The sequence below is a fragment of the Podarcis filfolensis genome (genome assembly GCF_964270895.1).
Source record: "Podarcis filfolensis genome assembly, chromosome: 4".
Taxonomy (NCBI): domain Eukaryota; kingdom Metazoa; phylum Chordata; class Lepidosauria; order Squamata; family Lacertidae; genus Podarcis; species Podarcis filfolensis.
In genome coordinates, this window is record NC_139607.1 from 94184042 (window position 1) to 94211368 (window position 27327).

Below are 27327 nucleotides of genomic sequence, written 5' to 3' on the forward strand. Positions count from 1 at the left end.
AGTTATTTTGGCACCTGTTTCCACCGCGTCATTTTCCCCTTGCATGTCAAAGGAGTATGACAGCCACATTTCCAAACTTGCTTCTGCAGCTCAAGAAAAACAACAATAACTCAATTAGTAATTGTGTTGTGATTTGGTCCTGTCTGAAGGGCATTGTACATTTCCACATCCTTACAACAAGCCTGCATGGTGGGGCAGCATTAATTTGCTCATACTTCTGGGTCAGGGTGAGCTTTAGGCAGAGTGAATTCAGAGCTGGTGAGAGATTTGATCCAGGAATTTCTTAACTCGTAGCTCGCAGCCGCTACATTACGAAGCCTCGTCAAGTAGTCTAGATTATTTTTTGCTGTGCTGAAAGCTGAGATGGACATTCTTTCAACAGTCAGTATTTGGTTTTGTTCTGGTTTTATTTTATTTTTTAAAAAGCTACTAAATATCAGGAGGCTCTCAATAAAAACCACACAGGGTGGCCATAATTAACAGCTATTTTATATTTCACGGAATCAGGCCAACCATGTTCCTTCGCCCCCTAATCCATCTTGTTGTAATTCACAGACCCTCCCATAAAAATTAACACTTAGCATTCTCCAAACCACAATGATTATTTAATGGTCCAATTTTTTTTCTCCTGGACTGTGAATCGAGGGGTCGTTCCGAGCTTTCCATTAATCCTTCTCCCCAAAGAGGCCTTCGCTCTGAATCTCAGCTGTCTGCAGTAGTTACCTGAGAGCTATTGGCTGTAATTTGTCTTGGCAGGTTAATTAAAAGTTTAGGTCTTATTAAAGCAAAGTCATTAAGGCTGCAATATACCTTCTTTTCTTTTTTTTACCGTGAAAGTTTACTTAATCACAGTTTGAAATGCAATGGTAATATTCTGCTTTCGGGTGGGAACTTTGAACAGGTATTCACTGTCAGGAACGTGTTACGTTTTCTCATGCGCACGTATGCGTGTGCTTGAGCCTATTCGTCGCTAAGTGGCGCGGAAAATAATTGCCCTTTAATTTACCATGTGGTAATCTGACCCTACGGAATGCAGTTTTTTATTCCGTGATCCTCTCGCAGCTTACGACTGGAAATGAGATGCGCTTTTAACTTTCTGCTCAGTATCTTCCCCTCCAGAGGACTTTGCAAGGTTGCTCCTGAAGATTTTCTGTCTAGTCCCACATCCCCTGCCTGTGAAACTCCCATTTCAACTGCAAAAGTACCGTATTTTTCGCTCTATAAGACACACCAGACCATAAGACGCACCTAGTTTTGGGATAAGGAAAAGAAGAAAAAAAATATTCTGAATCTCAGAAGCCAGAACAGCAAGAGGGATCGCTACGCAGTGAAAGCAGCAATCCCTCTTGCTGTTCTGGATTCTGGGATAGCTGTGCAGCCTGCATTCGCTCCATAAGACGCACACACATTTCCCCTTTCTTTTTAGGAGGGAAAAAGTGAGTCTTACAGAGCAAAAAATACGGTATATTCACGTCTGCATTACGATGCAGTCGCAGAGCTGGCCTCTGGATCAAGAAGGGCCGTAGCTCCATGGTAGAACGTCTGCTTCGCATGCAGAAGAGGTCCTAGGTCCAGTCTCCAATAGCATCTCCAAGTAGGGCTGTGGGATAACCTTGCCTGAAATCCTCGAGAGCAGCTGCTGGCCAGTACTGGCAGTACTGAGCTAGATGGACCCATAGGTCTGACTCAGTGTCCCTATCAGATAATTGTGGGATTGCACAGTTGGAAGGGACCCCGAGGGTCATCTAGTCCAACCCCCTGTAATTCAGGAATCTCAGCTAAAGCATCCATGGCAGGTGGCCATCCAAATTCTGCTGAAAAATCTCCAAGGTAGGAGAGTCCACCACCTCCCGAGGGAGACTGTTCCACTGTCAAACAGCTCTTGAAATCTGGAAGTTATTCCTGGTGTTGAGTCAGAATCACCTTTCCTGTAAGTTGAAGCCATTGGTTCAGGGAAGCAGGAGAAAACAAGTTTGCTCCATCTTCCATGTGACAACCCTTGAGATATTTGAAGATGGCCATCCTATCTCCTCTCCAGTCTTCTCTTTTCCACGCTAAGCATACACAGCTTCTCCCCCCCCCATAGCTGTGAGCAGGAAATACCCCCCCAGATCATTCCCCGCTCGCTGCTGGTGGCGCAGTGCTTCTCCCCCCACCACAACCACCATGCCACTATCCATGTATTGGACGACCCCAGTTTTTGATGTGATTTTTGAGTCAAAAACCCTTTTCCAATACACAGAAAAATACCGTATTTTTTGCCCTATAGGACACACTTTTTCCCCTCCAAAAATGAAGGGGAAATCTGTGTGCGTCCTATGGGGCGAGTACAGGCTTTCGCTGAAGCTTGGAGAGCGAGAGGGGTCAGTGCGCACTGAACCCTCTCGCTCTCTAGGCTTCAGGAAGCTATCAGCAAGCCTGGGGAGCCCGTGGGAGTTCCCGCCGAGCTCCCCAGGCTGCGGATAGCAGCCTGCCGCCGGGCGCGCAGGGCGCCCTGAAGCAGAGCGCCCCTCGCGCCGGGCAGACATCGGCCAGCCCCACAAGCTCAGGGGACAGCGGGGAGGCGCAGCGCCGCCATCCTGCTGTTCCCCAACCTGGTTTTGGGGGAGAAATAAAGGGAAACATTTTTTCCTTTATTTCCCCCCAAAAAAGCTAGGTGCGTCCTATGGGACGGAGCGTCCTATGGGATGAAAAATACGGTAGATATCTTAGTGTGGCAGCACATACACTTTGGAACTCTCCACCTACTGACACCAGACAGGCACCTTTGCTGTACGCTACGATTCTGTACCCTTTCAGGAGCCTTCTTAAAACATTTTTGTTTAGACAAGCCTAGCCAGACATGTTGAAGTTTGTTTATGTTGTTTAGTCGTTTAGTTGTGTCTGACTCTTCGTGACCCCATGGACCAGAGCGCGCCAGGCACTCCTGTCTTCCACATGTAGAAGTTACACGCGTTCTAATCTGCAGCTTGGTTTTAATCAGTTTTTAAATACAGTGATACCTCTAGAAGCAAACATAACCCGTGTCCGTGCGTCTGCGCATGCGCGGGTCATGTTTCAGCGCTTCTGCGCATGCGTGTGATGTCATTTTGAGCATCTGCGCATGCACAAGCGGCAAAACATGGAAGTAATGTGCTCCATTATTTCCGGGTTGCCGCAGAACGCAACTCCAAACGCGCTCATCCCGAAGCACATTCAACCCGAGGTATGACTGTACCTGCTTATAACTGTTGATGATTTTACAGTATTTTTTTATATAAACCTATTTGAGAGTTTATTACTGTCAAGCAGTGCTGTATACAAAGTTTGTCAATTCTATAAGTAAAGGTAAGAGAACAAAACCACACTGAGAGCCCATTTGTGGGGCTAAAAGGCAGGCTGTTTATTTTCTTATGTTTTAGAAAGAACTATGGGCACACTTTAAAATCTTCTCAGCAGTCTTAGCCTCCTTTTCTGGGTTTTTGCAGTGCAGCAAGGAAGAGCGATATAAGGTTTTGAGTGAGACACCGCATATACTAACTAGGGTGCAATGTTCTGGGTCACCAAGCAGATGGGAGGCTTGATCTGTGCAGGAAGAGGGAAATAGATTGATTTGGGCCAGGAGGGCAAGTTCGCAGGGTGAGAGGCAAGCTCCGAGAGGCCTAATTTTAACCGCGATCTTGTGATTCATACAAGAGCCGTTGAACACGTTTCGTCTCCGTGTGACCGGCTTTCAAAAATCAGAAGAAATGTGGATGGGATATACACATTTGAGCCATGCCAGAATATGGTCAGGAAGGAAAGACGCATGGTGCTGGCATGTCTAAATCGGGAGCTGTTTCGAGACTTTGGGGTGCGTGCTTGTCAACACCCACCTCTTTTCACGCTTCAATTTGTTTTGGCTTAGAAAGGCATGATGGGCTGAGTCATTCGTGTTTAAAAAAATATAAACATGTAGGCAGAGACTTGGGAAATCGCGGAGACACAATTGTTTTCTCTGCCCAGGTGGTGGAAAGCTGACTTGCACAGAGGGTCTTGAAGAGTGGTTTATTACTGACTTTTTGGAGAAGGGGGAATAGCTCAGCTCTTTGCATGCAGAAAGAGAGGAAAAAAGCAGAGACATCACCTTGTCAACAAAGGTTAGTATAGTTAAAGCCATGGTTTTCCCAGTAGTGATGTATGGAAGTGAGAGCTGGACCATAAAGAAGGCTGATCGCCGAAGAATTGATGCTTTTGAATTATGGTGCTGGAGGAGACTCTGGAGAGTCCCATGGACTGCAAGAAGATCAAACCTCTCCATTCTTAAGGAAATCAGCCCTGAGTGCTCACTGGAAGGACAGATCCTGACGCTGAGGCTCCAATACTTTGGCTACCTCATGAGAAGAGAAGACTCCCTGGAAAAGACCCTGATGTTGGGAAAGATGGAGGGCACAAGGAGAAGGGGAGGACAGAGGATGAGATGGTTGGATTGTGTTCTCGAAGCTACCAGCATGAGTTTGACCAAACTGCGGGAGGCAGTGGAAGACAGGAGTGCCTGGTGTGCTCTGGTCCAGGGGGTCACGAAGAGTCAGACACGACTAAACGACTAAACAATAACAACAATTGCATGCAGAATGTCCCTGGCTCAATTGCCAGGGGATTTTTTCCCCCAAGGGAGAGGCAGCGGTGGCGGCGGAGGAAGCCGCTTGGGTGCCTGAAGCGGTGTGCCCAAGGGCGGGGTGAGCTGCCCATAGAGGCTGGGCGCACCACAGGGCATCCAGAGTCTGCCTGCCTCCTCCCACTCAGCCGCCCTATAGCTGGGGGGAGGCAGCGGGCGGACCGTTTGGGCAGCGCAGAGACTGCACGTACCCAAGCCACTGTGTCTCTCCCAGGAGAGATGCGTGACTCGGGTGCGCTGCAGGCCCAGCAGTGAGTGCCACCTGGCATTTTGTCACCCCCCTCAGTAGTGACACCCAGGGCGGGCGCACCCACCACACCCTCCTTCCTCCGCCCCTGGGCAGCAGGTGTCACCACTGTTGGGATGCTGCTAAGCAATCGGGGGCCATTGGCAAGCCCCCAGCTAGCTACAGCCCACCGGCCGACGTGCGGGTCAAGCTCCAGTCCTTGGTGCAGCATGAATCTGTGACCCAGAGCTTCAGAAGCTGGGCACGCAACTCAGCAGAGTAAACCCACAACAGAAGTGGCAGGGAGATGCTGTGTGAAGCATATTTACAAACAGTTTATTCAGCATACATCAGGACAAAAGGAAAAACATGTCTTCTCCCTTTCACGTCCAAGCAAGCAGCATAAGCAAAAGCTATACACAAAAACGGAAGTTCCCAGCGAGCTGTGCTGGAGTGTAAACAGGCATGTGACACACAACAGTCATGCGTGTCCCTCTTAAGGTGGAACGGAATATTCTAACTACCACACCCTCCCCATCGTTATACCAGGACACTGAGATCCAGCGCCGAGGGCCTTCTGGCTGTTCCCTCACTGCAAGAAGCCAAGTTACAGGGAACCAGGCAGAGGGCCTTCTCGGTAGTGGCCCCCGCCCTGTGGAACGCCCTCCCGCCAGATGTCAAAGAGAAAAACAACTACCAGACTTTTAGTAGGCAGCCCTGTTTAGGGAAGCTTTTAATGTTTGATGTATTACAGTATTTTAATATTTTGTTAGAAGCCGCCCAGAGTGACTGGGGAAGCCCAGCCAGATGGGCTGGGTATAAATAATAAATTATTATTATATTATTACTCCTCCGCCCCTGGGCAGCAGCAATTTGCCTGAGAGTCTCTTCCCATGTCAGGAGAACCTTGGGAAAGAGGCCTGCTATAGTCCACTTCTAAGTGATTGCAACCATCTAATGCTAGCCTCTTGGCAGTGGACGAAAGGAAGGCACTACAAAGTGGAGGTTTCTCCTTGCAATAAGCCCATTTCATCCCCTGTCCTTACGAATTACAGCAGGGAAGACCAAGGTCTCTCTCCGTAATAAATTAACCTCCTTGTAAATGACTTTGGCAGCGTTTTTCTAACACAGATGCTCTTCGGCAAAGCGCCTGGCGGATTCACCTCTGCCAGATCGCAGTGATTTATTTGGGACAATCTGGTCTAAGTAGAACAAAATAGCAGGTCAAGGGAGAGCTGGAGTCAGCGCATCTGGGACAGATGTTGGCCAAAAACCTGTTCAGAGATGGCAAGGAACAGCCGAGAGCCCGACTCCAGTCATCTACGGAGCCTTCCTGCAGCTGTTGCTGTCAAGCCTGAAGAACCAGGCAGCTCAGGGAGGAGGAATATATAAGATAGGACAAAAATATTTTATTTTTTTAGAAAGGAAGAAAGAAGAGTGGCCTTATTATGTCAAACTAAGGGCATAATAATGGTCTGAAATATGGTCTGAAGCTCAACATCCAAAAAAACGAAGTTCATGGCCACTGGTCCCATCAACTCCTGGCAAACAGAAGGGGAAGAAATGGAGGCAGTGAGAGATTTTACTTTCTTGGGCTCCATGATCACTGCAGATGGTGACAGCAGCCACAAAATTAAAAGATGCCTGCTTCTTGGGAGAAAAGCAATGACAAACCTAGACAGCATCCTAAAAAGTAGAGACATCACCTTGCTAACAAAGGTCCGTATAGTTAAAGCTATGGTTTTCCCAGTAGTGATGTATAGAAGTGAAAGCTGGACCATAAAGAAGGCTGATCGCCGAAGAACTGATGCTTTTGAATTCTGGTGCTGGAGGAGACTCTTGAGAGTCCCGTGGACTTCTTGAACAAACCTATCCATTTTGAAGGAAATCAGCCCTGAGTGCTCACTGGAAGGACAGATCGTGAAGCTGAGGCTCCAATACTTTGGCCACCTAATGAGAAGAGAAGACTCCCTGGAAAAGACCCTGATGTTGGGAAATATGGAGGGCACAAGGAGAAGGGGACAACAGAGGACGAGATAGTTGGACAGTGTTCTCGAAGCTACCAACATGAGTTTGACCAAACTGCGGGAGGCAGTGGAAGACAGGAGTGCCTGGTGTGCTCTGGTCCATGGGGTCACGAAGAGTCGGACACGACTAAACGACTAAACAACAACAACAACAAGGGCATGTCCACTGCAGGTAAAGGTTGGTGTGGCATCAAGTCAGAGAGGTCTTTCAGGTGGGCCAATTGCCTCTTGCACTGTTTTTGTCTTATTATACAGTGGTACCTCAGGTTACATACACTTCAGGTTACATACGCTTCGCGTTACATACGCTTCACGTTACATACGCTTCGGGTTACAGACTCCGCTAACCCAGAAATAGTGCTTCAGGTTAAGAACTTTGCTTCAGGATGAGAACAGAAATCAGGCTCCTGCGGCACGGCAGCAGCGGGAGGCCCCATTAGCTAAAGTGGTACCTCAGGTTAAGAACTGTTTCAGGTTAAGAACGGACCTCCGGAACGAATTACGTACTTAACCCGAGGTACCACTGTATCTGTCAATTTGACAAACTGACAGCAAGTGGAAATCTTATGCTGACAGAATGAGTTTGCTGGATCCTGCCCAGAGTCTCCATGGAGTCCTTCTGGAGACATTCTTCTGTAGTTACCCCATGAGGAATCCATCACATACTCTTCATGATCCTTGCACATTTCACTTTCTCTTGATTTGATTTATCTCGTTGCATTTGTATCCCACCATTTTCTCCAAGGAGCTCGGGGTGGCCTACATTGTTTTCCCCTTTGTCGTTTCATCCCCACGGCAACCTTCCGAGGTAGTTTAGGCTGAGAGTTGGTGACTGGCCCAAGGTTGTGGCTGAGTGGGGATTTGAACCCTAGTCCGACACTCCAACCCGACACCACACTGGCTTCCTAACATCCCAGATCACTGATCAGTCATCTGCACCTCTTATTCTGTGTCCAGGGCTGCTGTTTATCTGCTCCATCTGGTACACAGGCTGAGACCCTACCTGCCCACAGACTGCCTTGCCAGAGTAGTGCATGCTCTAGTTATCTCCCACTTGGACTACTGCAATGCACTCTATGTGGGGCTACCTTTGAAGGTGACTTGGAAACTGCAATTAATCCAGAACGCGGCAGCCACACTGGTGACTGGCAGTGGCCGCCGAGACCATATAAGACCGGTCCTGAAAGATCTTCATTGGCTCCCAGTACGTTTCCGAGCACAATTCAAAGTGTTGGTGCTGACCTTTAAAGCCCTAAACAGCCTTGGTCCAGTATACCTGAAGGAGCGTCTCCACCCCTATCATCCAGCCCGAACACTGAGGTCCAGCTCTGAGGGCCTTCTGGCGGTTCCCTCACTGTGAGAGGTGAGGTTACAGGGAACCAGGCAGAGGGCCTTCTCAGTAGTGGCGCCTGCCCTGTGGAACGCCCTCCCAGCAGATGTCAAGGCAATAAACAACTATTTTACTTTTAAAAGACAACTGAAGGCTGCCCTGTTCAGGGAAGTTTTTAATGTCTGATGCTGTATTGTTTTTAATATTTAGTTGGAAACTGCCCAGAATGGCTGGGGAAACCCAGCCAGATGGGCGGGGTATAAATGATTATGATGATGATGATGATGATGGTGATGATGATGATTCTCCTTTCCAGAGGAGTCTCTGCTCAAGGTAGACTGGTGACCAAAGTCCTGCTCAGTTATAAGCTAAACTAATACTTCTATGTGATCCTGCAGTTCTGTCAAAACCCAGAAATCCCGTCTCCCAGCCCCCTCCTCCCAAGCCCCAATGCTTCTCATGTGTTTTCCTTCTTACTTGCATTCTTTCATGCATCCTGTTGATCTTAGCTCCGAGTAGTTAGATGAAGGATAAATGGATTATTATACCGCAAAAAGGCTCTTGAGTCAGCAAGTCTAGGCTTTGCTCCAAGCAAAGAGCTCTGGGAAGGTTAGGCAACCAGGGATTTGTGGAGTGTTATCAAGACCAACTTTGCCTGCTCTGGAGATACGGGGGGGGGGTGTGTTAGCGATAGGCGAATCTTTCCAATCTTCAGTTCATTTCTTCACATTTCCAAAATCAGATTGTGAAAGGTGGTTTTTTGGGGGGGAGGGAGGGAAGCAATTTCCCCATATATAATGCATTTTAATGTTATTTTCAGTAACATGTGCAATTTCATGTGCACTTTATCTCTGCGTTTTTGCACCCATCATTTGGCTGGGGAATGACATTGCAAAATTCGGAGAAGAGCAAATTTTAAAAGGTATTTGTGTACTGTTTCAAAAAGTGTGGATTAGGTAGGTTTGCCTTTAAATGTGAAAAACAAGTGTGCCCTGTAAGATATGTGTGTATTATCACCATCAGGACTTTTTCCAGTCAGAACTCACCAGAACTCAGTTCCAGCACCTCTCAGGTGGGCACAATAGCCATTATAAGACAGTAAGGGAGGTGTTCATAATGAGTTCTGGTATCTCTTTTTCTAGAAAAATAGCAGGTTATTATTATTATTATTATTATTATTATTATTATTATTATTATCACCATAAGCATATCAAAGCTCCTCCTCCTCTTCTTCTTCTTTTTCTTCTTCTTCTTCTTCTTCTTCTTTGGCGATCCCTCGTAGCCAAGTAAGATGGTCTTCCATAAACACGGTTTTAACAATGAGTCCATAAGTGACTGTGGAGGCCAATTCTGGATCCACACGTCCTTCCACAGTGGGGACATTGGTTTCCAGGTGGGAGTTGATCACGGTGTGGATTTGCCAAGCGTGCCTTCCACCTAGCACGTTTCTCCCTTTCGTCCTGAGTTCGAGTGTCTTCAAAGCCCATGACACCTTTGGTAAAGGCTGTTCTCCAACTGGAGCACTCACAGGCCAGTGTTTCCCAGTTGTCGGTGTTTATCCTACTTTTTTTTTATTTGCCTTGAGACAGTCTTTAAACCTCTTTTGTTGACCGCCAGTATTGTGCTTACCATTTTTAAGTTCAGAATAGAGCAGTTGCTTTGGAAGACAATAACCAGGCATCCACACAACATGACCAGTCCAACAAAGTTGATATTGATGAATCATTGCTTCAACACTGGTGGTCTTTGCTTCTTCCAGTACACTGGTATAGTTTGCCAGTTGTTGCATAAGGAGGTTTATTTTCCTTTGGTCTCATGCACTATTGAAAACGGGTAGCATTAAATTTACTTCTATTTTTCTTCTTTTCCCATTAAATATATACATATACATATACCCAATGCGTGTCCATTGTTCCACCAGGCCTCGTTTCCTCACGGCCACTCCCTCTCAACCACAGCTTGTCAATTCACTCAGCATTTCAGCTAGGTAACTTCTCTTGATCTAAGAGTTTCTACAAAAGTTTCATTGACTGGCATAATTACTTTAGCTTCGGGGTCAAGGAAAGGTTTACATAATTTAAAACTTAATTCACATGCATTTTTGGGGGGAGAGGGTTGTTGCTATTACATTTCTCCAAAGACCCGAATTCAACCTTTGCGACAAGGCTTGCAGTGTTAGCCGCAGTTGTTACCGGAGGAACCTGCCCCAGCAAACCTGGAAACCCGAGTCAGTATGGTTTGAGTTTCTGCCCTTTATATAAGACTGAGCACTCTCTGTTAGGTGTATAATGTTCTTGGACCCTCGGATAATGTAAGCAAAGCATGTTTTGTTCCTGTTTCACATTATAGAACTGCCTGGCTCGTATTTCCATGTAAGCCCTAACAGTGTAGAGTATAAATTAGCGGGTGCAGGGGGTTTCTTTCGGAGTACCAAACTGTTTGTATATTTTGGCACACAGATATAAAATCTTTATGGGTCCCAAACAATGGGGCTTCTTAAGAACGGCAGTTTTTCCCAAGACTTGCTCTTAACTCGTACCCATAAAAGCGAAGGGCTTGCATACATGAGTGTGCAATTGAGCATATCCCTGCGTATGAAGCTGTTAAAAAGCTAACACTTTTTGACTGCTAACCAGAGTTTTTCTCGAAGTGGGTGGGTGCGGATGAAAATACCGTGACTTGACCTACCTCATTCAAAGGACGGCTTTCATTGCAAAAATCCAAACATAAGGAAATTTCTCTCTCTCTCCATATATATATATATATATATATATATATATATATATACAGTTGTACCTTGGATGTCGAATGGAATCTGTTCCGGAAGTCCGTTCAACTTCCAAAATGTTTGAAAACCAAAAGCTATTGTTATTCATTTCCTCCTGCATCTTTTATAATAATCCAAATCTTTTGCATCTCCGTTATATCCAAAATTCACCATTAAGCTATTCCAATCCTTCTAACAATTTTAACTGTTGACAATGGTTTTTTAAGATAAATTACAGATTTCCCCCATTCTTTGTTAAAATTCTGGCCTTCCTGATTTCTGATTCTTCTAGTCATTTTTGCCATTTAAGCATAATCCATCAACTTGATCTGCCATTACTAATCATTTTACTGTTTCGGTCTTCTTGTTAAACCGCTTTGAGGTTTCTTACACTCAAGCAGTCTGTCAATTTTATGAAATAAATAAATTTAGACCGTACCATCATTGCAGGCCTATATTTAGTTAGAAACATTCATTAGGTCTCCGGAGGTTTCCTGTGTGGTAGGAGTGGGTATGCATTGCATGTTTTCATCAGCAGCCTTGATATAAGAAATCTAGTGTGTTTTCCATTGGCATTATTTCAATTCCACTTTAATTTTAGTAATATTTAAAAGCGGAGCTTTCCAAACTTTTCATGTTGGTGAGATTCTTTTTAGACATGCATCATTTTCATGGCACGGTAATTCACTTTTACTAGCAAACCAGAGGTTAAACTAACCCCTTTCCTCCCTGGGAAGAGCACAGGGGGCACTCGCACGACACACTCGCACACTACAGCTGATGCCCTAATGTGTCGCGATGCACAATTTGGAAAGCTCTGATTTAAAGAACTCCTAAAGTCCTAGAAGAAAAGCAATGGCAAACCTAGACAGCACCTTTAAAAGCAGAGACATCACCTTGCCAACAAAGGTCTGTATAGTTAAAGCTATGGTTTTCCCAGTAGTGATGTATGGAAGTGAGAGCTGGACCCTAAAGAAGGCTGATCGCCAAAGAATGGATGTTTTTGAATTATGGTGCTGGAGGAGACTCTTGAGAGTCCCATGGACTGCAAGATGATCAAACCTATCCATTCTGAAGGAAATCAGCCCTGAGTGCTCACTGGAAGGACAGAAGCTGAGGCTCCAATACTTTGGCCACCTAATGAGAAGAGAAGACTCCCTGGAAAAGACCCTGATGTTGGGAAAGATGGAGGGCACAAGGAGAAGGGGACGACAGAGGACGAGATGGCTGGACAGTGTTCTCGAAGCTACCAGCATGAGTTTGACCAAACTGCAGGAGGCAGTGGAAGACAGGAGTGCCTGGCGTGCTCTGGTCCATGGGGTCACGAAGAGTCGGACACGACTAAATGACTAAACAACAAAAGTCCTAGAGCGCTTGCAGTCATTGGCCACAACAATAGGAGGAAGACAGGGAAACACTCGCTCTTGCTTTCAGTTTCTCATTTGACTACCGCCTGCTTGTGTTTCCTGATAGCTTCACAGGTAAAAAGGCTAAAGGCATCTTTTGGGGGGGGGAGAAAATGAAAGAAAGCTGAAAAGTCAAGAGGGGGGCAGCAGGAATATCCTTGAAGGAGCCAGGCTCCTGCTGCTGTTTCCACCCACCTCTGTGGCCTTCCAAGTTTAATACGCACTCGGGAACATGATTTGTCCCTTGTTTCTAAAATGGCCTTCAACTTCTCATTTGCAGCGAAACTCAAAAGCCAGCACTGGCCTTGTCCCCAGCTAGAAAACCAGAGATTGTAATATACTGAACATAAAACAGCATCCTGCTTACAAGCGAAAGGGCCTGCGACTCGAACTCCAGAGGTTGCATAATTGTTGTTTCCTCTAGCCTTCTGCAAGTGTATGAGTTTAAGGGAGAGGGAGAGAATATATATATATATATATATGCACAGAAACCCTTTAGTAGACTTAACATTCAGTCCCTGGGGCAAATTGGCGAGAAGAGAGTGCTTCGTTTCAGCGCAGCAAAACATCGGTTTAAAAATATCCCGACTTTGGGGAGGGCAGGGCAAGACCTAGAAACGAAAAGGGGAATTAACCACAGCCTGCTATTTTCCTTTCCTTTCTTCCCCCGTCTAAAGCAAGCGTGGGCAGCATATACCTTTTGGCGTTAGGAAATCAAACTTGGCGGATCAGACCAAGGCCAAACTGGTCTAGCCTCCTTTCCCCCAACAGCAGATAGCCAGATGTCTTTGTAACCTCACAAGCAGAGCTTGAAAAAGTGGTAAGCTTTCTTCGCTTGTCCCCAGGCGCCTGACATTCAGAGCAGCGATGAGTGGGTTTCTTTGGTTCTTCTCCTCCATTGTTCCTCTGCCCGGCACCACGCCGCTCCTGAATCCCAGTTTAACTAGGTAGATTTCTGAAACTGAATTGAAGCATGCACAGTTACCTGCCCCCTTTCAGCTCCTTTGATTCCCTTTGTGTCGTTTCCCACCTCTGTGGTCCTGAGGCACCTGTTCTCGCTGATGAACATAAGACGAGTCCTGCTGGATCTGACTAAAGGCCTATCCGCTCCGGCCTTCGTTTCTCACAGCGGGAAATTAGATGCCTATGGGAAGCCTGCAAGCGGGACACGAGTCCAGTGACATTCTCCTGCTTGTGATTCCCAGAAAATGGCTTTCAGAGTCACAGTGTGTCTGATAGCAGAGGTAATACAGTCATCATGACTAATTCATCTTCCATGAATTTCCCTAACCGCCTCCCGCCCATTTTTATTTCATTTTTTATATACATTTTAATTAATTTTTTTAACATATCAGTTCCAACAGTCATACAACATACCGTATTTTTTGCTCTATAAGACTCACTTTTCCCCTCCTAAAAAGTAAGGGGAAATGTGTGTGCGTCTTATGGCGTGAGTGCAGGCTGCGCAGCTATCCCAGAAGCTAGAACAGCAAGAGGGATTGCTGCTTTCACTACGCAGAATATTTTTTTTTCTTGTTTTCCTCCTCCAAAAACTAGGTGCGTCTTGTGGTCTGGTGCGTTTTATAGAGCGAAAAATACGGTAACTTCTCATCTTATACAATATTTTGGACTTCCGTCAACACCTCTGATGATTTTCTGTTTTTATCATTTATTCTGCATTTCTTACTTTCTGTATTACATCTAATTATCCTTGACTAATAGTTCTCTTCATAGTCTTTCTTGCAGTATTTCAAATAATCCACTTTACAAAACTTCTTGCAGTCCTACTAGCGTAATCTCTTCATCACAGTTACTTTTCAAATAGTTCATATATTTACTCCAGTCTTCTAAGAATCTCTGATCCCGCCAGTTTCGAATCCTTCCTGTTAGTTTATCTAATTCTGCGTAGTCCATCAGCTTCATCCTCCATCCTTCTTTCGTTGGTAATTATTCTTGTTTCCATTTTTGTGCCAATAATATTCTTGTCCTCTGCCCATTTTTAAACTACAATGGTACCTCAGTTTCTTGCTCCTGTGTTGTCGGTTTTGTCCTGGTCTGGTCAGAGGTACAGTGGTGCCTCTGGTTACGTACTTAATTCGTTCCGGAGGTCCGTTCTTAACCTGAAACTGTTCTTAACCTGAAGCACAACTTTAGCTAATGGGGCCTCCTGCTGCCGCTGCGCTGCCGTAGCCCGATTTCTGTTCTCATTCTGAAGCAAAGTTCTTAACCTGAGGTACTATTTCTGGGTTAGCGGAGTCTGTAACCTGAAGCGTCTGTAACCCGAGGTACCACTGTAATGCACATCAAGGTGTGACACTCTATACCATGGGTAGGCAAACTAAAGCCCAGGGGCCAGATCTGGCCCAATCGCCTTCTAAATCCGGCCCACAGACGATCCAGGAATCAGCATGTAGAATGTGTGCTTTTATTTAAAATGCATCTCTGGGTTATTTGTGGGGCATAGGAATTTGTTAGAAGATCAAACCTCTCCATTCTGAAGGAAATCAGCCCTGAGTGCTCACTGGAAGGACAGATCCTGAAGCTGAGGGTCCAGTACTTTGGCCACCTCATGAGAAGAGAAGACTCCCTGGAAAAGACCCTGATGTTGGGAAAGATGGAGGGCACAAGGAGAAGGGGACGACAGAGGACGAGATGGTTGGACAGTGTTCTTGAAGCTACGAACATGAGTCTGACCAAACTGCGGGAGGCAGTGGAAGACAGGAGTGCCTGGTGTGCTCTGGTCCATGGGATCATGAAGAGTCGGACATGACTAAACGACTAAACAAAAACAGGAATTTGTTCATATTGTTTTTCAAAATGTAGTCCGGCCCACCACAAGGTCTGAAGGACAGTGGACCGGCCCCCTGCTGAAAAAGTTTGCTGACTGCTGCTCTATACTATTGAATAATTGCTTTAATATGGCCATTATCTTTAAAGGCACTTAGGCCCAAGAAGAAAGTTCATCCAATACAAGAAAGAAAGAAAAAACACAGCAGCAATGGTCAAAGTGTGCAAATTTGGGACAGGCATCAAGTCCTTTTTCTAATTGCCCACATTTTTGAGCCTACACTCGGAGAACCGTGTCTTTGAGTCTGCAGAAGCGTAGACGAAGCATTCTGCTTGGCGAGGGTGTCTGCACCAACCAGCTTACTGACATGGGTGATAAATGACCAACATTAGAAGGTACGGAAAAGGAATAAGACAGAGCAAGAGTTTTGAGGACGTGGCCTCGTGATTCCCGAGAAATTATCATTCATTTGCTGGGCTTCCCTTGCCTTCATCAATCAGTATTAACTGTGTTTCGCCACATTATCTGTCGGGTGGTGGCAGAGAGCTGAGTTTCCATCATTCGGACAAGTTGGGCAATACGTGCATGAGCTGATTTGTGACAGATGTGCAGGGAAGCAAAGCTAGTCAGTGCTGAGACCTCCAAATATTATATATATATATATATATATATATATATATATATATATATATATCTCAAAACTTGTTTGTTGTGCAGTTAATTGTGGATTCCACCCCACTCCCCAGTTCTCAATTTGCATTGGTGTGGTTGCACATCGTTTGAATAGAACAGCAAAAAAGTGTCTTCCAAATTATTTAGATGATAAATCGGGTCCTCCCTTAAATAGGGCACGTGTTGCGGTGGGACATGGCAACCTAACCCTGTGTTGTGGGTGGGTACGTTTGGATAGCCACAACACCCAATTGGTAGGTCCCTTGATGCAGGGTTCAATCAGGCCAATGGGACGCAGTCCAAACGGTTCGAGGGACCTATTTATGCCCATGCACGTGACCCAGAGCTTCCTCTTTCGGCGCATGCATTCGGAACACCCACCCACCTCTCCCTACTTTTAGGGCTTTGCGCTTGACCTTGCTATGCCATTGTGTGTTGTCTGTCATTGGGACAGGGGCACGGCAGGAATTTTCCCTACTTGGCTGATTGGCTGTTGCCATTTGGGTTTCGCCTGCCACATAGCAAATTGTCACAACTTGTAAGGTTGCGGATAGGCTCTGGTTCAGGTGATAGGGATGGGAGAACGCTCTCGCCATCCCTATGTGAAGGCTATTCCGTTAAAGGAATCCAGGGACTCAATGGTTTGGTCAACCCCTGTGAGGGGGTTGTGCCCGTGCCTGAGTCCAGGGGGGCATTTGGGTGGCGGAGATTGCGTGCTCCCAGCTTTCCGCTTATCCAGGTGTTCACCCATGGCTGACCTATGCTGGTGCCCTGGGTCAGCGCTACCTGCATGGCAGGGAGCTAGTTGAACCAGAGCCTATGCAACCAGTCACTTTCTGCAATCAATAAAGTTGTGGCCTAAATTCTGCCAAAAACCAAACCAAAATTTGAGTCTTGTCTGAATTTATTTCAACACGTAATTAACTTAAACCAAAAATCACCTTATCCTTCTGCAATGTATTCTCTTAACACCTTAATAGAGAACTCGGGTGATGAGTCCCAATATCTGTAGAGCCAGAACTTCTGCTATGTACCCATTAGCGGCTTGAAAGGCAGTGAGGTCGTCCCCCCTCTTCCCCCCCTTCCCCCCAGCTGTGTCCCAATTTGCTTTTTTTATGTTGCTTTTCACACTTGAGAGAGGGTGTGGATGTCTTCACCCTGACATGCATTGTTTCCCCCCCTCCAAACCCCAGTTCACTGAAGCCATCATCTGAGCATGTGCAACAGTTGCCTGAACTGTACACACCTCAGCTGAACCACAGCTTTCATTTTCTAATCGTTTGGAAGCTGGCTTGAGGGTAAGCCCATCAAACAGCATTGTTTCTCAGGAAGCTGCAGGGTGCCTATGGACTGTGACTTAAAAAGCAAGTCCGCTTGGCTTCAGACACTAGTAGTGGGAGCATAATGGACCCAGGAGTAAGGGGTGAGGTGCACACAGCCTTAGCCACAAAGGAATTAGAGAGGGATCTCTGTGTTCACGAGGAAGACCAAGAGATGTAGAATTACAGATACTATTTTTTTAAAGCAAAGAGGGAAAACAAAACAAAACAAACCAACAGTCAAAAACAATGCTGTATACTCCGGTAACCTCTAGGCTAGATTACTGCAACATGTTATATGTGGGGCTTCCTCTGAAATGGTTCTGAAACTTCAACTGGTGCAGAATTGAGCAGCCGGGTTGCTCACCAGGGCAAGTTGGCTCGAGCGTATAATGCCAATATTTAGTTTCCAGGCCCAGTTCAAAGTGCTGCTTTTGACCTATGAAGCCTTAAATGGCTCGAGACTGCAGTAACTCAAGGACCGCCTCTCCCTATAGAAACCAACCCTTTAAATTTTCTTTAAATTTTAAATCAGTTTTCCATAATTTCCCCCAATCTTCCATCACAATGTGGAAAGTGCTGCTGGTTCTAACTGCATGCAAGCTGCTGCCCTGCTAAATTCGCAGTGCTTGGGTTTGGTTTGGTTTGGTTTCTCCTTGGCGCCGGCTTATTCGTTCCTCGATGCCTGGGGAGCCGCGAGCCAAGCACAGAGGCTATAAAATATGTAACTCTTAACATGCATTTTCATTAGCAAAGCCTCTAATAAGGCCTGGTGTTGGGAAGGCATTGCCTTGGCCTCTAGCCCGAGAGAGAGAGAGAGAGACCCCTAGTAATTAAGCATGATGCTACGCAGTAGATAAATAAGGAAGAAATATTGCAACATTTGCTGTTCTGCTGGCCCACCCAAGCCCGCCAGAGGGTGGATAATTAATCTGAAAGCGAGGTGGGGGGAGGGAGAGGAGGAAGATCTGTTGGGAGACCAGCCAATTTGTCCATCTCTTTAATATATATAATTGCATTTTGTCCAGAGAAAAAGTAATTCACATGGGTAATTGCAGGACAGGGCAAGGCAGCTTTAACAAGCTTGCCGCACTATATCAGGCTCGCTGCTTGCCAGCAGGCAAGTGTTTCGTGACTCTGCCGTCTCCGAGGTCCGCACTGTGGGTCATGGGGGGCTAAACAGGCTCCCACAACTCCGTGAACAGATATCCTGAGAGGTGTGTCGCTAAGGAGACAGGAGTAGTCAGTGTGGTGCCCGTAGATGTTCTCCCTGCGCAAGTTGCGCCTCAAAATGCTCTAGATTCAGGTAGATAGCCATGTTGGTCTGACGCAGTTGATATATATATATATATAAATAATGTCTAGTAGCACCTTAGAGACCAACCACCATATTTTTCACTCCATAAGACGCACCTGACCATAAGATGCACCTAGTTTTTAGAGGAGGAAAACTATTCTAAACGAAACAGTGGATGTACGATTTTTGTGGTTCATGCTGTGGCCACAGACATGTGATCTGATGGTGAATTTGGGGTGACCCAATGCAAAAATCCTGAGGATCCATGCTTCGTAACCACGTTTTTGCGCCATTGTGGCCCCACGCAGCAGTGGCTGCATGATTTTTTTGGTGCAGGCTGTAGCCATGGACATGCTATGTGATCTGATGGTGAATTTGGGGTGACCCAATGTAAAAATCCTGAGCATCCATGGGCTTTTACCTCCCCACTCCCAGGCAGTGTCCCTTATATCTCTTCCGATCCCACCGATCAGCTGTTTCCTTTCAACACTCCCTTCCCTCTTGTTTGCCTTAGTGTCTTTTCCTTAGCTGGAGCAGCTTTTTGCTCCTCCTTTTCTTCTAATTTCTCTCCTTATTGCTTTAGTCTTACTGTTTCCCCCCTTTGCAAGTTTGCTGCCTTTACCTCCCCGCTCCCAGGCAGCCTCCTTTATCTCTAGCCTCCCTTATCTCTCTCCCCGATTGGCAAACGACCAGTGGCTTTGTTTCAACACCCACTTTCCTCTTTCAAAAAAAAAAAAAAGCATGATCTGCTTTTAGTCCCTGGGCAATTGGCTCCAGGGGCCACACATTCGCTCCATAAGACACAGACATTTCCCCTTACTTTTTAGGAAGAAAAAAGTGTGTCTTGTGGAGCGAAAAATACGGTAAGTTTGTTCTTGGTATAAGCTTTTGTGTGCATGCACACTGCTCTATTCAGTCGACAGTCCTTTAAAAAGGAGAAAAGCAACAACTGCTGGATTAACACCTAGTAAGAGCTGTTCGGCAGTGGAATGGTCTCCCTTGGGAGGTTATGGACTCCCCTTCCTTGGAGGTTTCTAAGCAGAGGTTGGGTGGCCTTCTGCCATGGATGCTTTAGCTGAGATTCCTGCATTGCAAGGGGTTGGACTAGATGACCCTTGGCTCCCTTTCCAACTCCACTATTCTATTATTCTAAGCTGGATTCAAATCCCTGTGAACTTGGGCAAATTAGATCCTTGTGGCCTTTGTTCTAACCCAGCAGGGTTCATCTTACAAGCTTAGACTTCTCTTTGGAGCAGCGTGTACCCCTCTCCTTTTATTGGAGATGAAGTAATTTGAAATCATCACCATTGAAATACTTTATTGTCACTTGAACAACTTGTATACAGTGAGATTAACACGAGCATCCCCCACTCAGCTCTCTTAGTCTTAATTCCCCTCGTTTACTGACGCACACCCACCAAATCCAAAAGTCAGTTGCCCTGTTGTTATCTTTTCATTCAGTGGCCTAACAGCCCACAGATAGAAGCTGTTCTTTACCCTGTTGGTGCGACTAATCATGCTTCTATATCTTCTGCCTGAGGGCAGGAGATCCAGAAAGTGCCGGCCAGTGTGTGAATCATCCCTGAGAATTTTCCTCACTCTCCTGGGGCAATGTTCTTCCGCTATTTCATCCAGCAGATTCACGGGACAGCCGGAATATCTTGTGCTGTATTCACCACCCTCTGTAGGCACTTCCTATCAGTTGATGTCAAACCAGCGTACCACACCGTGATGCAGTATGAAAGGACACTTTCTATTGTGGGCCCAGTACGAATATCTTTTACGTCAGTGACCAATGCCTCACAGTAAGCAGTGCATCATCTAGAAAGGCTCGTTGTCAGGGAATCAGGAGCAGGAGCACTGGGGAGAGAGGATTGGGAGAGCGAAGGGGAAGAATCCGAGGGCAGCGTAGGGGAGTATGACAGTGGCCCGAGAGATTCCATGAGCTTCTCCAGCGAATCAGAAGATTCCCAGAAGGGGGCGCCGATGGTCAGGGCAAGGGGGGTCCCAGGGGGGACGCACCAGAAACAAGGAGCCAGAGGGGAACCCCAAAGCAGCAGTGGAGGATCGGGACCAGTTTCCCCACCAGAGCGTAGGGGGGGGGAAGAGTCACATGTGTCAGGGGCAGTGCCTCCTCCAGAGAGGGAGTCAGGGCTGACCACGCCTCCAACGGAGGGGAGGTCAGTTGCAGCTAGCCCCCCCGAAGGGGGAAGCAGTGACAGCAGCAGCAGTGAAACGGTCAGGAGGAAAGCTGCTGGCTGGGCGCGCGCGCCAAGTTCAAATGTGCAGGCGCGCGGGACAGCAGGAGACCCGGATGGGGAACCAGCTCCTAAAGCCCGCCGGAGGGAGGGAGAAGGCTCAGGGGAATCAGCGGGAGAAGAGGCTAGAAAGGGTGGAACCCCGGCAGGCAGGCAGACCCAGAGGAGGAAGGAGCAGCGGAGAAGGTGGAGCAAGGCTAGAATCTTAAATTGGTGTCAAGGGGGAGGAGACTCAGACGGAGCATCAGTGGTCTGACACTTAAGACGTGGAGCTGCGTGCTGCGGCTCTGGAAGTGAATCTGAACTTCAATAAAGACTTTTATACTTAACAACGAAGCAGCGTTGGTCCTTTGTGAGCTGGGACCTAGGGTAGCTCTGACACTCGTGTTTTTAAGACCTCTTTTATTGGATAGTTCAACGGTTAATTTTTGTGAGAGGTTTATGAAATGGCTCAGTTGCAGCAAAGACCTGAATCAAGGTCTTAAAAAGAGAGGAGTTGTTTCCTCACCGCTTCCATTGTTTCTAACTTGTTTCAGTGGGGACACACACACAGAGATCTAGCTAAGTTAAGGCCGCTCCTATATAATTACATCCTATTTTAATATGACACACATTGCATGGAGTGTGAACCAGAAACAATAGACTCAAACGAACTATGCTATTTTATCATTTCGTCTAATGCCACACACACTGCCGTACCTGTCTTCATGCAAACGTCGGCGAATAAATCATCAAAATGATCTTTATTTTCTCTTCGCGGGTAAAAAAAAAAAGTGTGTTTATGTTTAATAAGCCATGTGTGTTTTTTCCTGTATTAAAAGCAAATTGTAAACACTAATAGTTTGAGCTGTCATTAAAACAAAACGAAGTGCTAGGCACAGTTTGAAGACTGTATGTTTCTGGTTTTTCTGGAGTTATTTAGCAAAAGTATTACATTGTATATGGAATAAATTAATGCTGCCTCCTCAGGCAAGAAGCAGGAGTTCTGCTACATAGATATTTTGAATTATGTAAATAACTACACAGCTTTACAAGATGTTGTCTTTCTCGAAGTTGCGCTGGATGTCTCTGATTTCAATACAGCTTTTTGATTCTTTGCCGTTAATTGACTTTGACGTCCTCCGAAGTCGGAATCCGCTAAAATAAATAAATGCACTGTAAGAAAATAAACAATTAGGCAAGTATCCTAATCTGTTGATCTGTTAAGGGGAAGGGCTACAGCTCAGTGGGACAGCATCTGCTTTGCATAAAAGTCCGAGGTCCAATCCCCGGTGGCTGGGAATGTCTCTGGCATGAAACCAGCTGCACAAATATAAGATGGGGGACACCTGGCTTACTAGCAGTCCACATGAAAAGGATCTGGGGGTCTTGGTGGACCACAAGCTTAACATGAGTCCACAGAGTGATGCAGCAGCAAAAAAACCTGATGCTATTCTAGGCTGCATCAACCAAAGGCTAGTGTCTGGAGGCGGTTGGAGGATGGATGGCAGCTAACAGATTGAGGTTGAATTCTGACAAGACAGAAGTACTGTTTTTGAGGGACAGGGGGCGGGCAGGTGTGGAGGACTCCCTGGTCCTGAATGGGGTAACTGTGACCCTGAAGGACCAGGTGCACAGTCTGGCGTTCATTTTGGACTCACAGCTGTCCATGGAGGTGCAGGCCAATTCTGTGTCCAGGGCAGCTGTTTACCAGCTCCATCTAGTACGCAGGCTGAGACCCTACCTGCCCGTAGACTGTCTCGCCAGAGTGGTACATGCTCTAGTTATCTCTCGCTTGGAATAGTTCAATGCGCTCTATGTGGGGCTACCTTTGAAGGTGACCTGGAAACTGCAAATAATCCAGAATGCAGCAGCTAGACTGGTGTCTGGGAGACCATATAACACCGGTCCTGAAAGACCTACATTGGCTCCCAGTACGTTTCTGAGCAAGGTCAAACTGGAAAAGTCTCCCCATTGTCTCTTTCCTCACAAATCCTGTCTCAAGGATATGTCTGTTTGAATAAGGTGTGAGCCTGTGACGTGGCCCAGGAAATAAGTATTTTACCACTACAAAAGAATGGCCGGGCTCCCCAGGCAATCCAATCAAGTAACTTGCCAGACAGGAGATAAACTGCGACAGGAGAAAAACAACATGCAAATGTTCTGTTTTAGACTGCCTTTTCTGGGATGTATCTGAGGGGTGGTCTTAGGTTACACCCCTTGATGATGCATGCATAATGTTTCTGGGGGTGGTCTTGATCTAGAGAATGGGAATTTCAAAACTCTTTATAAGCCCTTGCACAGCATTTTTGTGGGTCCTCCTCCTTTCCTGCGTGTGAGGGGAGCACCCTGTTGCAACAGATCAATAAAGATCCAGCTTACTAGCTGCTTTGCTTCTCAATATTCTCTGGTTGGCCTCTGTTATTTTCTCCTACCAATAGGGAACCTATGTAAGGACTCTATATGGGCTCATGGATACCCCATAAGGGAAAAGGGCATATTTTTATTTACAACAGTGCCCAGATGTTTGTTTTAATGCAAGGGATCCTGCTGTTCCTGCAAAACTGGGCGCATATAACTCTCTCTTCTCTGGAATTGTATGGAGAAATCCACAATGGTTAGCATTTAGATTACCGTACTTAATTGCTGTCACCCTTATATAGGAATGCTTTCTGCTCCATCATCTGGTGTGGAGAATGAGTTGGGTGTTGCTGTTTCTGTTTTCAAAATATATTCTTTTATTATTAGAAGTTTGCTGTTTGAATTACGCTACCTTCTTTAATGGATGTTCTCCACTCCCATGACTGATATCCTTTGCTTTTCCTTCAAACACTCTTTTGTTGTCTCTGTTTCTCCTTCCCGCAGAATCAGTGGATAACTGCCCTAGCAACTGCTATGGGAACGGGGACTGTGTCTCTGGGACCTGCCACTGTTTTCTCGGCTTCCTGGGTCCCGATTGTGGACGAGGTAGGGATTCGGGTTAACTTTTGTTGCTGTTTGTTACTGTCCCTACTGTATCTTGTGGAAGGTGGGATGGGGGCTTCCAGGCAAAGGGCAAGGATGGATTCGGAGCCCACCTCCTAGTCTATAAACATTTATCCATACTTTTAGGTTTCTCTTAGATTTATCTAGCTGAGACTCTACAGGCCTCACTCCTCCCTGCCCCCAACCAAACACACCCACCCCTTCCTTTTGGTTTCTGCATGTGAGCAAACAGTGAGAACAATGACCCATCAATGGCACTGCCCCTTGGGGAAAGAATTGGTCCAAGAAGCTTAGCAATCACTATGTTCCATTGTTTCTCCAGCAACTACTCTGTCAATAGCTGGCTGAGCTTAGGCTGACCCTTTTTGTCTTCCCGTCAACCATAAGGTGGCCTCTGAGCAGCTTCTTTTCCTTGCCTGAACCTCAGAGGTTATCCTAGAGCAGGAGCAGGCAAACTTGGCCCGCCAGATGTTTTGGGACTACAACTCCCATCATCCCTAGCTAACAGGACCCGTGGTCAGGGGTGATGGGAATTGTAGTTCCAAAACATCTGGAGGGCCGAGTTTGCCTATGCCTGTCCTAGAGAGCCTGCCCTGGTGCACTGTACGTTTCCAAGCACAATTCAAAGTGTTGGTGCTGACCTTGAAAGCCCTAAACAGCCTCGGTCCAGTATACCTGAAGGAGCGTCTCCACCCCCATCGTTCTACCTGGACACTGAGGTCCAGCGCCGAGGGTCTTCTGGCGGTTCCCTCACTGCGAGAAGCCAAGTTACAGGGAACCAGGCAGAGGGCCTTCTCGGTGGTGGCACCCGCCCTGTGGAATGCCTTCCCACCAGATGTCAAAGAGAACAACAACTACCAGACTTTTAGAAGACATCTGAAGGCAGCCCAGTTTAGGGAATCTTTTAATGTTTGATGCATTACTGTTTTTTAATATTTTGTTGGAAGCCGCCCAGGGTGGCTGGGGAAGCCCAGCCAGATGGGCGGGGTATAAATAATAATAATAATAATAATAATAATAATAATAATAATAATAATAATAATACTGAAGAAGGGAGGGCACCCAGGAGCCACGACTAGTCTAAGCAACCTCTTTACCTGAAGTTCCCACAAAGCCAAACCTTCAAAAAAGGTGGCTAGTCAAAAAGTTTGTGGGAGTTTTCTCCCGCTTGCTGCAGCTATAGCCTGCAACGCTCCGTAAAGGGGGACTCAAGGCTTTGCACGGAAACCGAGGATGAAGCAAGTCAGTGCAAAATAGTTTAAAGTGCACAAGACTTGTCATAGGAAACACACAAAACAACGAGGTCTGTGCTTTGCATGAGGTCCCAGCATCGCTAGGGATCACTCACTTGGGCCTCTCAACGTACCCCAGGGTTGCTGTGGCTCGTTCTCATAACAGGCAAAAGGTTCCCAGAGTTGGTTTACAGTCCCTGTTGCATGACACACAGAAAAGGAAAAGGGTGTGGGGATGGAGGAGGAAAACATGCAAGCTGCAGTTATTAAGAATGACCAGCTGGTATGGAAACCATTCAGGTAGCCTGAGGAACAGCTGCTGTTGGGGAACAGCTGAGCAGAGACAAAGGCAGCTGCTCTCTCAGCAGAGGCAATGGAATAACAACCCATCTCAGGCTTAATAGACGTTGTGAGTTTTGGCAAAAAATCCAGATTCAACATCCCCAGAAACCTTTCAAGGCAGGCTTGTGCTGGTTGTTAGGTCAGGCATGGGACAGCTGACCTCAGGAAGCTGCATGAGCCATTAATTGGAGAGACGATGTGAAAATATAGGGCATGGGAATAGATGCCTTGATGCACATGGGCGGGGAGGGGGCTAATAATTCTGACCACACAGTTGCTGCGACTTCTCAAAAGCCCAATAACTAGCCCCTTGGAGTCCCAACTGAACAGAGCAGCTGCTCATGAAACAACAGGCAGGTGCTCCAACAGGTAAGGATGGCTATCAGTAGGTAAAGGCAAAGGGACCCCTGACCATTAGGTCCAGTCGTGGCCGACTCTGGGGTTGCGGCGCTCATCTCGCTTTATTGGCCGAGGGAGCCGGCGTACAGCTTCCGGGTCATGTGGCCAGCATGACTAAGCCGCTTCTGGCATTTACCTTCCCGCCGGAGCGGTACCTATTTATCTACTTGCACTTTGACGTGGTTTCAAACTGCTAGGTTGGCAGGAGCAGGGACCGAGCAACGGGAGCTCACCCCGTCTCAGGGATTCGAACCACCAACCTTCTGATCGGCAAGTCCTAGGCTCTGTGGTTTAACCCACAGCGCCACCCACGTCCCTTCTATCAATAGGAGCAATGCTAATAAAACGCAAACCATTAAGTCCTTGCAAAGTCCTTGGCCCCTTGCGAACAAAGTTTTTAACTGCTGCCTTTCTTGTTGTTTCCTCTTCCCTGCTTCTCAGCATCTTGCCCAGTCTTATGCAGCGGCAACGGGCAGTACATGAAAGGGCGCTGCTTGTGCCACAGTGGGTGGAAAGGAGCCGAATGCGACGTCCCAACCAACCAGTGCATCGACGTCGCCTGCAACAGCCATGGCACCTGTATCATGGGCACCTGTATCTGCAACCCGGGATACAAAGGAGAGAGCTGCGAGGAAGGTATTTGTAGTCATCGCTCAGTGGGTCTTATTTCCGCCCTTTGGTTTTCAGCGCAAGAGAGAGGGGAGTTGTTCACAGGCGGGCCAAGTTCTAGAGGCCGAGGCCATTTCTGCCCCCCGCAATGTGTTTTTTGTTGTTGTTGTTGTTTGAAAAGTTTTTATTGTTAAAATAATTCAGCATTAATACACACATATTGCGAATATGCAAGCCTACAAACATACATTTCATACAATCCTTAAAAATATTCAAACACACCTACATTCAGTCCCACAGATAATTCCTTTTCCCATCACCATCCACCACCCCTCACCCCACCTTTGTGTTAGACTTCCAATCTACTCAATTGCAATTTCTTTCCACTTCTATTACTTTCTTTCACACACCTTTAACCTAATTTCATGCTTCTTTTTCTATTACACATCGTTATCCATCTTATTTAGTATTTCAGTATTGAAAACAGAACTTGTTTATTCTAATAGGAGTTCTGATTTTTCAATATGGTTTTGCGAGTATCCTTTAAACACCTTCCCGTCCCTGTCTATCTTCTCTTTTGAGATCCTTCCAATTTCTCCCATTGCAATGTGTTTTTTGAGGATGCCAAGACTTCGCACAAACCTTGAAGTGCCAACACCACTGTTTGAGGCTGGTTATCTTTCATTTTTGGTACAATAACTGGGTGAGAAAATGGCCAGTCCTCCCCCATCTGCACATCTAAACGTATGCACTGGTTTTTCCCCCTTGGTGTGCCATAGTAAGCAATTACTGATTCCATTGTTTACGGAGCGGCAGCGCATGTGAAGTGGTGCATTTATGTGCTGCTTTTCCTTTCAGAGTCTGAAAGCCGTGTCATATTCTGGCCTTGGATTCAAGCACTGCTTCATCATCATCATCATTTTGTTTGTATGCCGCCTTTCCATAGCTGAAACTGTGCTCGAGGCGACTGACAACATGACAAGCTTTACATAATTACAAACATAACTGAAGTCATAAACAATAAATTAAACACATCGAAAAGTACACAACCAAAT

At 46.4% G+C, this 27327-nt stretch overlaps 1 protein-coding gene across 14 annotated transcripts in view; it reads left to right on the top strand.

The window, feature by feature from the left end:
* Nucleotides 1–27327, top strand: part of TENM4 (teneurin transmembrane protein 4) — a 645582-nt gene that overhangs the window by 465371 nt on the left and 152884 nt on the right. For all 14 annotated transcript variants that reach the window (XM_083609383.1, XM_083609392.1, XM_083609393.1 and 11 more), the window contains 2 exons: nucleotides 23571–23672; nucleotides 26105–26299. In XM_083609383.1, the coding sequence (XP_083465509.1) occupies nucleotides 23571–23672; nucleotides 26105–26299 (297 nt within the window). The remainder of the gene's footprint in view (nucleotides 1–23570; nucleotides 23673–26104; nucleotides 26300–27327) is intronic.